Source organism: Poromitra crassiceps (assembly GCF_964638095.1).
Source record: "Poromitra crassiceps genome assembly, chromosome: 20".
NCBI lineage: Eukaryota > Metazoa > Chordata > Actinopteri > Beryciformes > Melamphaidae > Poromitra > Poromitra crassiceps.
In genome coordinates, this window is record NC_139637.1 from 24535006 (window position 1) to 24551675 (window position 16670).

Sequence of the window (16670 nt, forward strand, 5' to 3'; positions counted from 1 at the left end):
TTTAAAGACTGGAGGTTAGCATGGGTCCCACAGAGGTTAGCATGGGCCCCACAGAGGTTTAAAGACTGAAGATTAGCATGGGTCCCACAGAGGGTAAAGACTGACGGTTAGCATCACAGAGGTTTAAAGACTGAAGATTAGCATGGGTCCCACAGAGGGTAAAGACTGGAGGTTAGCATCACAGAGGTTTAAAGACTGATGGGTCCCACACAGGGTAAAGACTGGAGGTTACCATGGGTCCCACAGAGGTTAGCATGGGTCCCACAGAGGTTTAAAGACTGGAGGTTAGCATGGGTCCCACAGAGGTTTAAAGACTGGGGGTTAGCATGGGTCCCACAGAGGTTTAAAGACTGGAGGTTAGCATGGGTCCCACAGAGGTTTAAAGACTGACGGTTAGCATGGGTCCCACAGAGGTTTAAAGACTGAAGATTAGCATGGGCCCCACAGAGGGTAAAGACTGGAGGTTAGCATCACAGAGGTTTAAAGACTGATGGGTCCCACAGAGGGTAAAGACTGGAGGTTACCATGGGTCCCACAGAGGTTAGCATGGGTCCCACAGAGGTTTAAAGACTGGAGGTTAGCATGGGTCCCACAGAGGTTTAAAGACTGGAGGTTAGCATGGGTCCCACAGAGGTTTAAAGACTGACGGTTAGCATGGGTCCCACAGAGGCCAGAGGTTTAAAGACTGGAGGTTAGCATGGGTCCACACAGAGGTTTAGAGACTGAAGGTTAACTTAGCATGGGTCCCACAGAGGTTTAAAGACTGGAGGTTAGCATGGGTCCCACAGAGGCTTAAAGACTGAAGGAGACTGAGCGATGTGAGAGACAGGACAGAGGCAGCACGAGGTCTGAGAGGTGCCGGCCAAAATTCTAATGGCCCGATGTCAATCAACAACTATTGTGGAGATCACAGGTGGACGTTTGAGCTAAGCTATGTGTAGCCCAGCTGTTTGAGCTAAGCTATGTGTAGCCCAGCTGTTTGAGCTAAGCTATGTGTAGCCCAGCCGTTTGCTAGATTGGCAAGTAAACAATATACCACACTTGTTCCATGAGGGCATATTAAACCGTGACCTTTGGGCATCCTGGTGGCTCAGTGGTCTGAAGTGCGTACCATGTGAATGCAATGTCCCAGGTTCGAATCTGGCGTGGGACCGTTGTCCCTTTGTCTCTTTACTTCAATGTCCCCCAAAAAACCACATTTGTCTTTTGCCATCCAGTCACACCAGGACACATCGGTTATCGGTATTGGCCAAAATCTTCATATTGAGAGGAAACAATGTGGTAAATCTATGATTTATGGGCTTTTCCAAATATCTTGGAAATAAAGAAAGACGTTACTTTTTACAGCGTTTACATATGTTTTTCACTATGTACAAAATTTGATTATCATAGAAACCTGTTTTTATATAGATCATATCGTTATCGGTGAATATCGGTTATCGGCCACAACAGCAATGTTAATAATGTCAGTTATCGGTATCAGCCACAATTTTCATATCGGTGACGGTGGATCGCTTTGAACTTTGAAAACAGTGTATGTCCAGCTGGACAAGACAAAAGAGAATGAAGCAGAGACACAATCTAACAGAAAGATACAGTATAGGTAAATGAATATATAAAGTAATCTCTCCTAATCAATGATTACATACATGGTCTCTGACCAGGGTCCAAAATTAACTTTTATGTCCACAGACCAAATGTCTAGACCAGGGATACTCAACATGCTTTGCTCGGGGGCCCCTTCTGCAAAATGACAGGAGGCCAGGGGCCAGTTAATAAACAAACAATAATAATATAAATGTTTCTGTAGCGGATTGTTAGTTTTTTGGGGGGTGTAATTTGGAGTTTAGTCTGACAATTTTGTGCACACAGGATAGTTACTGTATTAGTTAGGTTAAGTTAGTTAAGTACATAATTATACTGTAAGTGCCTGAGCTGTGAGCAGGCGGCAATATTTGACAATTTAGCTGGAGCTCAGTCAAACCTTATTTAATGTTAGTTTTCATTGTGAATTAGAAAATGGTTGGGGGGCCACTCTGCATCCTACCGCGGGCCACTCCTGGCCCCCAGGCCGCAGATTGAGTATCACTGATCTAGACTCTATAGTGACGACTAGACTCTATAGTGATGACTGAAGTGAATGTCTGTCTAGACTCTATAGTGATGACTGAAGTGAATGTCTGTCTAGACTCTATAGTGATGACTGAAGTGAATGTCTGTTCACTTGCATGTTTTAAGAGCATTTGACTGGTGACCGGTGCTAATTTTGGACCGTGTATCTGACTCAGCACATGTTGCTTGAACGTGCTTCCCTTGCCTCTTTGGTCTCCTAGGCCAGTGGTTCTCAAACTTCTTCATGTCAGGGACCCTTAAACGGACTCAAATTAGACCATGGACCCCCCATCTGATCAGATTTTGTCCCAGGGTCCCGCATCTGATAATATTTTTGCTTTTAGATGTTTTATTACAGAAAGTATCGTCATACATTATGTCATTGTGTTATTTATGTATGGGTGGAATTATAGTGAAAATAATGACCACCCTTTTTTGCTGGGGACCCCCTGGAACCTCCTCAGAGGCCCCCGGGGACCCCACTTTGGGAACCACTGGGCGGTATTTTGAAATGTGATGATAAGGATACTGTACTGTTCTACTGAAATCAAACACTAACACACACACACACACACACTCACACACACACACACACACACACACACACACACACACACACACACACACACACACACACACTGGTTGCTCTCTTTCCATTAGGGCAACTGCAGGCCGAAATGACAACAAGTACTTTTGTCCAATCCAGGTCAAGCATGGGGAGTGTAGGTAGCACACACAGAGTACTACTGTTCAGTGTGTGTGTGTGTGTGTGTGTGTGTGTGTGTGTGTGTGTGAGAGAGAGAGAGAGCGACACAGAGACAGACAGAGAGAGAGAGAGAGAGAGAGAGAGAGAGTAGCTATGTGTTATCTAACTCTCTTTTTCTATTCTTTTAGTTGATTCCGCTCAGCTCCTTTTAGACATCCATCTAATCCAGGTGAGAGGGGGCGGGGCTCCTTAATCAGCCAATGATGAATCAGGGATTAGACATCACTAAAGTGGCTTAGCACTCCTGGAGCTCATATCAACAGCTGAGCCCCTTTTATCGCAGCAAATGGTCAGATCACCTCTGGACTTTCACGTCTTCGTAGCGGAGACGGAGAGCACTGATTTATCGAGATCACTGCTCAGTTAAGTGTTTCTGCTCAGATGGTTTCAGCGCTTTAGCGGGTTGTCAGCATTTTTATGAGGAGCAATAGCAGCCTCACTGATGTTTTGAGTACACTGACTAGCATCATCACTCAAATCAAGACGTGCAGAGATCAGAGCCAGAGGCAATGTTTTGAACTACGCCAATAGCATATCAATAATACAGCTGGTGTAGAGGAGGGGCATGGATGGCAACACTGATCCCTGTGTCTCTACTGCCCAAAGGCAAAGATACAAACATAGTTATTAATTAAATGACCTGTACTTGAGGATGCGCTGATAACAAACACAGCGGATGGAGGTTTTAAACAAAAATGAATTGATGGTATTTATTTATTATTTATTAATAGGCTACCGCATATTCACACACTGTATTTGCGTGGATGAGCATGGGGGTCATGTCATGTGCAGCCATTGGCTTACTGGCAGCTCAGCTGACTTTAGAAACGCCAAGCGGTGGAAGAAAAAAAAAATCTACAATCCCCAGGACACGAGATAACTGGGGGGGGATTTGTGATTTTGATTTGTGATGGTGTCAGACTGACGAATCAAAATCCCAAATCCCAGCAGCCTAAAGTGCCAGAGGGGCGACAGGCGGTTGACAAACGGCCAAATCGTGCAAATGACGGGATAATAAACATTTGGTGTGTGTGAAGGCCTGTCAGTCAAGCCGCCCATCTGCACTTGACTGAAGTGCTTTAGCCTACCGGTAGGCTATGAGAGAATAAACAATATAGGAAAGATACATTATATTTTTGACCTAAATTGTGATGCGAATGAAACCCTATGCAGAAATCTGCTATAGTGCTTAAACGGACTTGACAATAACATTGTGTCTCTGTGAACAAGTCCAAGGCTGTTCCACAATAAAACCATGCAAATTAGTCATTTGCTGTAATTGTAAATAACAATATTCGTCACTCACCCAAATGTAACATCGTCGGTCCGGTGATTTGTTTGTTATCAGACGAGCCCAGACAGGCTGTTCAGCACAGATGGCTAACTGAGACCTATAGAATTTGTTATTCCGTTAACCGTTAGCTACAACACGCTTCAAAGGTTCCTATGAGATTTACAATGCGCTGTTTCGTAAAAAAAGAAAGAAAAAAAAAAGAAACAAAAAGAAAGAAATTTACACCAAAATAATATTTACAAAGAGCTTAAAAAAATACGCGCGTCCATATATATCTTATTTTACATTTCATACGCTTGTCGTGGTGCTGTCGGCTTGAAAATCCCCACTGGAGCCGCCGAGCCCGAGCCTCGGTCTGTGTGAGAGGGAGAGAGAAAGAGAGAGAGAGAGAGAGAGAGAAAGAGAGAGAGAGAGAGAGAGAGAGAGAGAGAGAGAGAGAGAGAGAGAGAGAGAGAGAGAGAGAGAGAGGGAGCCTCGGTCTGTGTGAGAGAGAGAGAGAGAGAGAGAGAGAGAGAGAGCACTTGGGTGTACGTGCTCCAATTCAGACGATGCTGGCCGTTGATTTACAGATTTCTCTCCTCGCGCGTCGATTTGCCGACTGAAACTTGCAGACCTGCCATTCAGATATATTCCAACAACAATAATAAGTTATGTACATAATTTACAATGTACTCAAAAACGGCCATTTGCTGGTTGTAGTGTAGTGAAAGCGCGTGCCCGTCCCCCCTGACTGTCGAATACACTTGCCACAGACAGGCTCATCATCCACACGAACAAAACGGTTTTCAGTTCGCCACAAGGGGGCAGTGCCACAACATGTTTGTGATATGCTCGCTGCCTTCAAATGCTCCTCGTAAACTCCTATTTCCGAGCACCAAGCACTCAAACCCCCCCCCCCCCCCGTTTTAGAAGTCAGTAAGTAATTGCCACAGCTGCCGTGGTCTATGTGGCTTCTCCACCAAGAAACGCCATCTAGACATCAGCAATCCCCTTTCTTTTCTACTGCTTGGTTAGATTGTTCGTGAACAGTCAGCTCATAATTATGATATTCCAGACAACACTTGAAGGCCCCACAATATAGTTCAATGAAACACAGGAATTATTCGTACTATGTGATTATTTTCATACCAATTTAACAAGTAGCGTGCAGCGATGCCGTCATGTTTAGGTTATTGTTCAAACTACACATTGTGCACATTCAGTCATGCCAGTGCTGCAAATGCCTTGAGTAGTTTGAACTGAATAACCTCGTCATATAAGAGACCTTCGTCGCCCTCTGGTGGAATTTCTCCATACAGGTCAGTTGACTTTAAAGTTACTGATGGAAATAAAACACAATTTAAATATTTACACAACCGACAGAACCAGATATAACTTATTTTTTATTTATTGATCGGCATTTGTTAACACAATATAAAACAGTGTGGTTCTTCTTAGAATACCTTGAATTCAGGGAACACAATCATATCAACAGATCCACACTAAGGTTGCTAAAATAGACCTCAAACATTTCCTACAAGACACCAGATGGATACATTCCAGAGTGAACAAAATAATCCATATTCAAAAGTACAAGAAAGAGGCTGTAACGGATTTTTTTTTAGGCCTGAGACAAAATTAAAAGCACAGGTGGTTTTTAAACAACCCACACATTGATGCTAGCAGCTAGTGCCACCTTCTCTGTTAATGTATCAGAATAAATAGTTTCATCAACGTAGTAGGTCCTAGGCCAAAGTTGGTTGAAACTGTATTAAAGAGACACTGTGTAAACATTGGGCAAAGAATGACTGCGGTGCATCAAGTTCTATGGAAACTGGCAGCCAACACTACTACGCATAACAATATCAATGAAATATAGATCACAGGATGAAAATATATTAAACGCATTTAAATATAAAATCAGCACACGAGACAAGAGCATTAGACCACCTGCTTAGTGGGAAATTACTACTGTAGTACCTCAAATGTATTTTTGTCAGTCCTGACCTGGGCTGGGTTCCCCGCAGCTTTGGTGAGAAACCAGTCCCGTTTTTTTTTCTCTTGCCTGCTGAACATCAAATGTCACACAAACATTTGAATCCTTCATATCCCTTTTGCTCGAGCACAGACTGACACACCATTTTGGTGGGACTTGCAGAGAAGAAAAAACATCTATGTTCCTACAATGGCTTTGGAAGATCTACTCCAGCTGTATTCATTCTCTGGTCACCGTTGTGTTTTGGTAATAAAAAATCCGGCCTCTGAACGTCCCCCACTCCAGCGAAAAAATTTACCCGAGAGCAGCATTTTCTTAATATATCAAGTCCCGAGACAATGTAACTAATATCCCTGCCAGGACCTGGAGAAATCAAATATCATTGTTGTCCGAGGTCTAGGATGGCTCCAACCATCCAGCAGTTCCGTGGCTTTATAACAGACGTCTGGATCCATTGCTGCTGCAGGTATCAGGATATTTACTTGCTCAGAACCAGAACCGGACAGAATTAGCCTTCCAGCGGAGCCCGCAGGGGGATGCAGCCATCCATCTCCAGGGACTCGGGCCAACCTTCATACTTGTTACTGCTCTTACTGTTCTTCATACGCTGAGCACACAGACACATAAACACAGTTAACATCAGCACAATACATCGTTTTCAAAGTCCAGCTGAAATTGAGTATTTAACTTCCTCATCGTGGTGTATTTCCGAGTGAAACGTTGATCGCAGGCGGGACCAGAGACTGGGAGGAATTTGATTGGACAACAGGTTACAGGCCGCTAGAGAGGCGGGACTAACCTTTGGGGAGTTTGATTGGACCATTGAAAAAAGTGGGTGCGTCACTTGCGTCAGAACAAACCAATATGGAGTCTGACAGCGATGAGTTGGATGCTAGCCTCGCTAACGTTAGCCTCCATTCAGTTGTGGAGGACTACTACAGATTGCACTCTGATGGGAGAAATGGTTGTCCTCTCAATCCGCATACAGTTGCTGTATCCAGATTGAGAGGACACATTGCATTTACACTTGTGTTCAATGTGTACACAATGCATCCCTGACCACCTCCGGAGGTGGTTTGGCCGATCAGATTGCAATCCTTCTTCAATGCGTTTTGGGGGTGTTTACACCTGTACTTTCAAGTGGTCCAGCACAATCTGATTGCAATCTGATGACAGAAAACACATGTTAACGGCAGGTGTAAATGGCCTCATTAGGTCTGTGTCAGCACCACATCGCACATTTGCTGGAGAATGACAGCTGGAGATTGATTGACAGCTGTCATGTCATGGTTGAAATTTGACAGTACTAGCTGTAGATTTCATTATGAATGAAGACAAACATACATGGTTGAATTTTGGTGTGAAAAAACAAAGAGTTGGATTTTTATGATTTGTTTTTGTGCATACATTGATAAATAGGGATGTGATCTAAAATAAAATAAAAAAGTCATTTTTCATTTCAGCTTGACTTTAATTTTCTGTCTGGTTCTAGCCATTATTTTGTACAGAGAGCTGGGTGAACACTGGATGTGTAATCTATAAATAATCAACCTACATTGTAAACATGTCCTTCTGTGTCATTGCTGCCTTCGTGGAGGAAAGCATCAGATCAGTGTTCCCACACTTCCCACACATTTTCATGGATGACATTTCAAAACTTTTCCATGACTTTTCAAGGATCCATAATATAATTTAATACATAACATAATATAATAATTATGACTACACTGGACAAAGAGGACACACCTCTTAACTGGATGTTAGTGCTTGAGAGTCACTGTCTCACATTACAAGATGATGGAAGCTATAATAAAACAAGAATTTCCCACGAAATACTATAGTAATATAAAATACTATAGTAATATAAAATACTATAGTAATATAAAATACAAGAAGCACTCAAATTGACACATATTAGAGCTATGTTACGTCAACAACTACAGAAAATAAATTTGCCGTTATGTTACATTACATGGAAAGTTATCCACGGAAGATGACTGTAACGTTGAATTAATTTCATTACGCACAACAAAATTCCCCCGACTTTTCCAAAACTTTCAAGGATTTTACAAAGTCAATGACTTTTCCAGGCCTGGAAAAAAGAGATCTTGAAATTCCATGACTTTTCCATGACTGTGGGAACCCTGTATAAGCTGCTATTTGAGACGGTACGCCTCTGTGTGGACTGACACCACGGCTGGCATGTGTGTTCAGCATCAGTAATGGTAATGTACCTGCTCAAAGGGACTTTTATTCTCGATGCCCTTGGCGCCGACGAACACCCAGCTGTCTCTGAAGGCCAGCTCCTTCACCGCCGTGCTGCCCAGCTCCTCGAACAGCCGCCGGGCCTCGTCGTTCAACCTGCCGAGGAAACGGGGACACGAGGAACCAGGTTGATGTTCACAAAGTGAGACTGGCTGTTCTTCTGAGAGAGAAACAACATACAGCTTCACACACACTGACACAGCATCTTCTCTCTTTACATCTGGATCAAACAACACACACTGCATTAACAGCAGTGTCTGATCCACAGTTGTACCGAAGCTATAGAGACACTGCATGAAATAGGCCACGCCCATCACGGGGGAGAGCTCTCCGTTCACTTCCATACACCAGCGTCATATTCCTTGAATTAAACATAGCTAAAAGCTGTTGTGTGGTGGGGCTGCGCAGACAACAAATGTGAAAAATCGCCAATTAAAGTTTTTTTGTACTCCTGAGCAAAACAAGGAAGCCATTGAGAATTGGCGAGAAGAAAAATGTGGATCTAGCTGTCAAGGAAGTAAGTTGGAGTGTTCATCTTCCGTATATACAATATTTTTGTGCAACACGCAACCATGCACGTGACATAGGAGAAGGCCAGGATTGGAGGGGGGGTTTCCGTTTTCCCCCGTCTTGGGCGTGGCTTCTGAATGATGACGCGTTACACAGTGTCTCTATAGGACAGTGTTTCTCAAACAGTGGTCCGCAGACCACAGATTTATATTTTTTTCCTTTTTTTTTTACCTCCCACTATCCAATCAGAGAAATGTTGACATTTTCTGGGAAACTCAAGGTCAGATCATGATGCCTCTAAAGGACTATATGTATTTTTTCACCCCGAATCCAATGCCATCACCCCTGACTCTCTATGACTTACGGTTGTGGAGATACGTCCACTCTGCCTGCAGGGCTACAGGAGAGAGACAGAGTACAGCGGTGGTTGGGAGTTCCAAGTTACTGACCAAACACTCTATTTCAGTAATTGCTGTCAGAATATAGAGCCATTTAACACTTATTTGAACACAAAAACATCACTGAATGCAACTTGAAGATGGCAAAAGATAGCCTTTTTGACTTTGGCAACATTGTGCATTTATTGAACGTGAAAAAACTTTCTTTGAACTTTGAATATATTTGAACTAAACAGGAGAAATAAATGTTAAAAAAAAAGGTAAATAGACTAACTAAAATAAATTACATAAATATTTTTTATATCGGTTATCTTCTTTTCATAATTGTGGGAAGCCAAAAATGTGATTAATTGTACTGCTGTTTGTCATTTAATTAGCCTGTAATTTGTAATTTACAGTTGAAGTAGTAGGCCTATTGTTTTTGGGGATGTTTTGGGAGTTAGGTGGTCCCCGAGTTTTTCTCATTGGGGTAAGTGGTCCTTGGTGTGAAAAAGTTTGAGAAACACTGCTATAGGAGGATTGTTTCCCCCTGTTTTGTTCACTGGCCATGCTCTTGACAAGCTGCTGTTGTCTATAACAGTCGTTTCCAAACTGGGGTACACGTACCCCTAGGGGTGGTGGCGTGGAGGTACTACAGGGGGTACTTGAGAGAAAGGGGGAAATGGCAAAATGTAAGAATAAATCATGAAAATAAATGAAACGTTAAAAATAAATCTGCTCAGGAGGCACTAATTGCACCTCTTTCACTCCAATTCTTATTTTGTCATGTTATATTCTTCAGACAAAAGGTGGGTGATCATTCATTCATGGCATCATATGCTAGTTTTCTCCTGCAGTTTTCAAAGTAAAATGTTGTAGTCGGGTGAAGGGGGTACTTGGGTACTGAAGCCAAAAAAGTTTGAGAACCACTGGTCTATATAACGTGTCAATAATTAGCTATTCTGTGTCTAGCGTGGAATAATTACACTCTACAAAAAGATTTTCACACGTTACAACATGAATATCCACCACGCCAGCTGACAAGGTATCAGTGAAAATAGCTTCCATGTGTGGCTATAGGGCAGGGAGGGGGGTGTAGATGTGGCTATAGGGCAGGGAGAGGGGGGTGTAGATGTGGCTATAAGGCAGGGAGAGAGGGGGTGTACATGTGGCTATAGGGCAGGGAGAGGGGGGTGTAGATGTGGCTATAAGGCAGGGAGAGGGGGGTGTAGATGTGGCTATAGGGCAGGGAGAGAGGGGGGTGTAGATGTGGCTATAAGGCAGGGAGAGAGGGGGTGTAGATGTGGCTATAAGGCAGGGAGAGAGGGGGGTGTAGATGTGGCTATAGGGCAGGGAGAGGGGGGTGTAGATGTGGCTATAAGGCAGGGAGGGAGGGGGTGTAGATGTGGCTATAGGGCAGGGAGAGGGGGGTGTAGATGTGGCTATAGTGCAGGGAGAGAGGGGTGTAGATGTGGCTATAAGGCAGGGAGAGAGGGGGTGTAGATGTGGCTATAGGGCAGGGAGAGAGCGGGTGTAGATGTGGCTATAGGGCAGGGAGAGAGCGGGTGTAGATGTGGCTATAAGGCAGGGAGAGAGGGGGTGTAGATGTGGCTATAGGGCAGGGAGAGAGGGGGGTAGATGTGGCTATAGGGCAGGGAGAGAGGGGTGTAGATGTGGCTATAAGGCAGGGAGAGAGGGGTGTAGATGTGGCTATAAGGCAGGGTGAGAGGGGTGTAGATGTGGCTATAAGGCAGGGTGAGAGCGGGTGTAGATGTGGCTATAAGGCAGGGTGAGAGGGGTGTAGATGTGGCTATAAGGCAGGGAGAGAGGGGTGTAGATGTGGCTATAAGGCAGGGTGAGAGGGGTGTAGATGTGGCTATAAGGCAGGGAGAGAGGGGTGTAGATGTGGCTATAAGGCAGGGTGAGAGGGGTGTAGATGTGGCTATAGGGCAGGGAGAGAGGGGGGTAGATGTGGCTATAGGGCAGGGAGAGAGGGGTGTAGATGTGGCTATAAGGCAGGGAGAGAGGGGTGTAGATGTGGCTATAAGGCAGGGTGAGAGGGGTGTAGATGTGGCTATAAGGCAGGGTGAGAGCGGGTGTAGATGTGGCTATAAGGCAGGGTGAGAGGGGTGTAGATGTGGCTATAAGGCAGGGAGAGAGGGGTGTAGATGTGGCTATAAGGCAGGGTGAGAGGGGTGTAGATGTGGCTATAAGGCAGGGAGAGGGGGGGGTGTAGATGTGGCTATAAGGCAGGGAGAGGGGGGTGTAGATGTGGCTATAAGGCAGGGAGAGAGGGGTGTAGATGTGGCTATAGGGCAGGGAGAGAGGGGTGTAGATGTGGCTATAAGGCAGGGAGAGAGGGGTGTAGATGTGGCTATAAGGCAGGGAGAGAGGTGTGTAGATGTGGCTATAAGGCAGGGAGAGACGGGTGTAGATGTGGCTATAGGGCAGGGAGAGAGGGGTGTAGATGTGGCTATAGGGCAGGGAGAGAGGGGGGTGTAGATGTGGCTATAAGGCAGGGAGAGAGGGGGGTGTAGATGTGGCTATAAGGCAGGGAGAGACGGGTGTAGATGTGGCTATAGGGCAGGGAGAGAGGGGTGTAGATGTGGCTATAAGGCAGGGAGAGACGGGTGTAGATGTGGCTATAGGGCAGGGAGAGAGGGGGGTGTAGATGTGGCTATAGGGCAGGGAGAGAGGGGTGTAGATGTGGCTATAAGGCAGGGAGAGACAGGTGTAGATGTGGCTATAAGGCAGGGAGAGAGGGGGGTGTAGATGTGGCTATAGGGCAGGGAGAGAGGGGGTGTAGATGTGGCTATAGGGCAGGGAGAGATGGGTGTAGATGTGGCTATAAGGCAGGGAGAGGGGGGAGTGTAGATGTGGCTATAAGGCAGGGAGAGGGGGGAGTGTAGATGTGGCTATAGGGCAGGGAGAGATGGGGTGTAGATGTGGCTATAAGGCAGGGAGAGGGGGGAGTGTAGATGTGGCTATAGGGCAGGGAGAGAGGGGGTGTAGATGTGGCTATAGGGCAGGGAGAGAGGGGGTGTACATGTGGCTATAAGGCAGGGAGAGAGGGGGGTGTAGATGTGGCTATAGTGCAGGGAGAGAGGGGGGTGTAGATGTGGCTATAGGGCAGGGAGAGGAGGGTGTAGATGTGGCTATAGTGCAGGGAGAGAGGGGGGTGTAGATGTGGCTATAGGGCAGGGAGAGGAGGGTGTAGATGTGGCTATAGGGCAGGGAGAGGAGGGTGTAGATGTGGCTATAGGGCAGGGAGAGGGGGGTGTAGATGTGGCTATAGGGCAGGGAGAGGGGGGTGTAGATGTGGCTATAGGGCAGGGAGAGGAGGGTGTAGATGTGGCTATAGGGCAGGGAGAGGAGGGTGTAGATGTGGCTATAAGGCAGGGAGAGAGGGGGGTGTAGATGTGGCTATAAGGCAGGGAGAGGGGGGTGTAGATGTGGCTATAAGGCAGGGAGAGGGGGGTGTAGATGTGGCTATAAGGCAGGGAGAGGGGGGTGTAGATGTGGCTATAAGGCAGGGAGAGGAGGGTGTAGATGTGGCTATAAGGCAGGGAGAGGGGGGTGTAGATGTGGCTATAAGGCAGGGAGAGGGGGGTGTAGATGTGGCTATAAGGCAGGGAGAGGGGGGTGTAGATGTGGCTATAGTGCAGGGAGAGAGGGGGGTGTAGATGTGGCTATAAGGCAGGGAGAGGAGGGTGTAGATGTGGCTATAAGGCAGGGAGAGGGGGGTGTAGATGTGGCTATAAGGCAGGGAGAGCGGGTGTAGATGTGGCTATAGGGCAGGGAGAGGAGGGTGTAGATGTGGCTATAGGGCAGGGAGAGGGGGGTGTAGATGTGGCTATAGGGCAGGGAGAGAGGGGGTGTACATGTGGCTATAAGGCAGGGAGAGAGGGGGGTGTAGATGTGGCTATAGTGCAGGGAGAGAGGGGGGTGTAGATGTGGCTATAGTGCAGGGAGAGAGGGGGTGTAGATGTGGCTATAGTGCAGGGAGAGGGGGGTGTAGATGTGGCTATAGTGCAGGGAGAGGAGGGTGTAGATGTGGCTAAAAGGCAGGGATGGGGGGGTGTAGATGTGGCTATAAGGCAGGGAGAGAGGGGTGTAGATGTGGCTATAGTGCAGGGAGAGGAGGGTGTAGATGTGGAGCCATGGTGGATTCTTACTTTGTAGCAGCATCATCAAAGGAAGCCACAAACACCAGCGTTCCCTCGTGGAGCGGCCGGACAAACTTCAACAGGTCCGTAACATCTGAGAATGCAGAGCAGATGTGGTCAGTTTATGGCTGAGTCAGATCTACCAGATGTGCAATATGTACATTCAAATCAACATCTTGTTCTGATTACCTCCTGCCCACATATCAAAGGACTTTGTGTCCAGGAGCTCTCCTGTCACTCCTGGACAACAGAAGCATCAGTCAGATGTTGGGACAACACAATAAACAAGCCTTTCGAATATCAATATGATGATATATAGTCAGGTGGAGGCTCCTATTCTTACCGTTTACCAAAGCTATATTTAGCCCTCTGCCAACATTGTTCTTCACACTGCTCACCAACCTATGAGACAGAGACCAGAGAGATGAAGCTGTGACTGACAGTGCCTAAAGGAGCACCTGGAGCACTGAGAGGTTCATCTGGACACTAACACACACTTAAAGGGACAGCTCACCCTAAAATCCAAAATACATGTGTTTCCTCTCACCTGTAGTGCTAATTATCCATCTATATCGTTTTGTGTTAGTTGCCTGAGTTTTGGAGATATCGGCCGCAGAGATGTCTGCCTTCTCTCCAATACAATGGAACTGGATGGCACTCGGCTTGTGGTGCTCAAAGAAATACATTTGAAAAACTCAACAGCAATGTCTCTTTCCAGAAATCATGACCCCGTTACTCAAGGTAATGCACAGACTTTGTTGTGAGCAGTTTCATGTAGGAACTATTTTCTTTTGCAGTCTCATGTAGGAACTAGCTAGCAGCTAGCGGGTGTAGTTTGGTCAAAAGAAAATAGTTCCTCCATGAAACTGCTCATAACGAGGTGTGTGGATTATCTTGAGTAACGGGGTCATGATTTCTGGAAAGAGACATTGGTGTTGTTGAGTTTATCAAATGTATTTCTTTGGCACTTTGAGCACCACAAGCCGAGTGCCATCCAGTTCCATTGTGTTGGAGAGAAGGCAGACATCTCTGCGGCCGATATCTCCAAAACTCAGGCAACGAACACAAAACGATATAGATGGATAAATACCACTACAGGTGAGAGGGGATATATGTCTTTTGGATTTTAGGGTGAGCTGTTCCTTTAAGAAGCGACACCAACTATAAAAGGACCAAGGCTACAGACAAAACTAAAGAGGGGAGGGGCAGACAGACAGACAGAGGGGCAGACAGACAGAGAAGACTTGCATTGAGCTCACCAGACAGACGTGAGGCCTGGTTTTGACAGCACAGAGAAAGACAGAACGGCATGTGAAACAAAAACAACACACACACAAACAAAGAGACAGCAGGGGAGACAAAGACACAGATGAGCCGAGCGGACAGGACAGGAATGATTCTCACATCTTGTCCTCCAGGCAGATCTTGGGGCCGATGACGTTGGCAGCACCGGACACCAGGCGGAAAGCCAGGTGCTTCTGGGGACAGGGAGCTGAGAGCCCACATTTATACCTACGAGGGTGAGCCTCTGATCAAGCACAAAATGACACGTACGTTAGTGGTGATATACGGCAGAGATGCTACGCTTTCATCAAGACAATGTTTGACGAGGATAGCCCATTACAACCTGTTTCTTCCACTTACCAGGCGTCGGTTCCTCGCTCGCACCTGGAAAAAACAAACACGTGGGTAAATAAGAAGAACGCAGTTCTATTTGCTCACTTTGTTTATTTAAGATCCGCAATAACTAGACATGTTGTTGACAGCTGACTTACAGGAACTGAATTGTCAGCAAGTGTCCCAACTAAATAGTCCGTGGTGCAACTGCACCCGAGCACAATGTTCCCTAGTGGGTTCAACTTGTTCAAGGTTCGATGCAACATGTCATAATCAAATCTGATGATTCGTAAATTGAACAGGAAGAGCTCTGGGACATTTACCCGCGAAGAAGTGCCGCACAGACGAACCGCTGTCCCCTCCAAATATCGTGTTGGCCATCAACACCCAGACGAGCACCACCAACAGCAGCACGGCCGCAGCTCGCAGTGGGACTGTCAAGAGAGGAGAGAGATGTTCCTGTTTAACTTAACTTCTCACACAACTTCTAGCTCACTTGAGTGACACTTAAAATCTCAACCAACCTGTTAATCTCATGATTCACCCGCCGGGGCTCTCAGTCCTCCTGTAACAGAGTTGGAAATAACTGGTTAAAACTTGTTATACAGTACTTCTATGATCAAAAACGGCTGGTTGACACTGCATGCCAGCAGCAATGCCAAGCATGCGGTGTGTCCAATACATTTTTTCTTTTTACAAATGTGCAAGATGGCTCTGTAGAGACGACGGAGGGAAACCATTGCCAGAGACACGGCGGCAAGACAGCGAAGGATAATATTGACATGCGTTTACCTTTGACTGAATATGTTATTATAAGCATCGAGAGATCCTACCTGCTGTGTCAAGGCTGGGGGAGATTATTCACTTATTGAAACGGTTAAAGAAGAGCTGTTGCTCCTGCTGCCGCCCGGGACTTTATTTCTTCTTGCGCTGTTTCCTCATCGAGTCAGTCATCCTGGTGCGAATCAACTTTCCACGAGAAGACAGACTAGGAACCAGCACTATTCAGTCGAGCATATTATATTGTATCATTCTAGTTGTTTTTTTGGAAAGCCATGGAAGAAATGTGCATGTTTATTCTATCTACCTTCCGGAGTTACGTTAGCGCCGCCGAGCCCCATCCCCTCCGCAACACCAATGGCGTCAGCGTTGCGTCTGCGACTGCGCAGAGGGGAGCACGTGACGTGCCCCCTCCCATTATTATTATTATTTTATTTGTTTATATTTTTATTTAACCATTCGTCGGTTCTTTGTCATTGATATTGGTCGTAAAAAAATATGCACATTTCACATAAATAAAAGGGGAGAAGAAGACGAAGAAAAATAGTTGAAAAATATTTCCGTTGTGGCACGCGCAAATAATCTGTATGGCGTGCACGCGCCACCTACATCCTGTTTGAAAATCAAGATGGCCGCCTCCAGTGCTGTGCTCTCCATGTCCAAAATAGTGAAACCTTTTTGGGGAGGACGACTGGGGAATACGGTTAAAGTAAGTGACGAGGAACTCCAGACATTATTATTGTGTTGTTTTGGGTTTCCAAAGTAAACGCGTTATTCCTTTCTGAACACAAGGTCATTTGACTTGACG

General features: G+C 45.9%; 1 protein-coding gene across 2 annotated transcripts; it reads right to left on the reverse strand.

Moving 5' to 3' along the window:
- Positions 1-5570: 5570 nt before the first annotated feature.
- Positions 5571-16199, reverse strand: fam3a (FAM3 metabolism regulating signaling molecule A). 2 transcript variants are annotated; one of them, XM_083657198.1, is made up of 11 exons: positions 15916-16199; positions 15607-15647; positions 15406-15516; positions 15110-15133; positions 14870-14993; positions 13809-13867; positions 13655-13705; positions 13475-13559; positions 9287-9319; positions 8382-8508; positions 5571-6754 (listed from the first exon to the last, which is right to left on the reverse strand). In XM_083657198.1, the coding sequence occupies exons 2-11, from the start codon at positions 15617-15619 to the stop codon at positions 6656-6658; spliced, it is 726 nt and encodes a 241-aa protein (XP_083513324.1). In that variant the 5' UTR covers positions 15620-15647; positions 15916-16199; the 3' UTR covers positions 5571-6655. The 2 variants fall into 2 exon arrangements, with proteins under 2 accessions (XP_083513324.1, XP_083513325.1); XM_083657199.1 differs by lacking the exon at positions 9287-9319.
- Positions 16200-16670: the final 471 nt, after the last annotated feature.

What these genes read in the sequence shown, in the direction of transcription:
- fam3a (XM_083657198.1), bottom strand. An exon ending in CTTTGATATGTGGGCAGGAG is followed by an intron (nt 13,560 to 13,654) that starts GTAATCAGAACA and finishes CTGCATTCTCAG; the next exon opens with ATGTTACGGACCTGTTGAAG. An exon ending in GTGGACGTATCTCCACAACC is followed by an intron (nt 8,509 to 9,286) that starts GTAAGTCATAGA and finishes TTTCCTCGGCAG; the next exon opens with GTTGAACGACGAGGCCCGGC.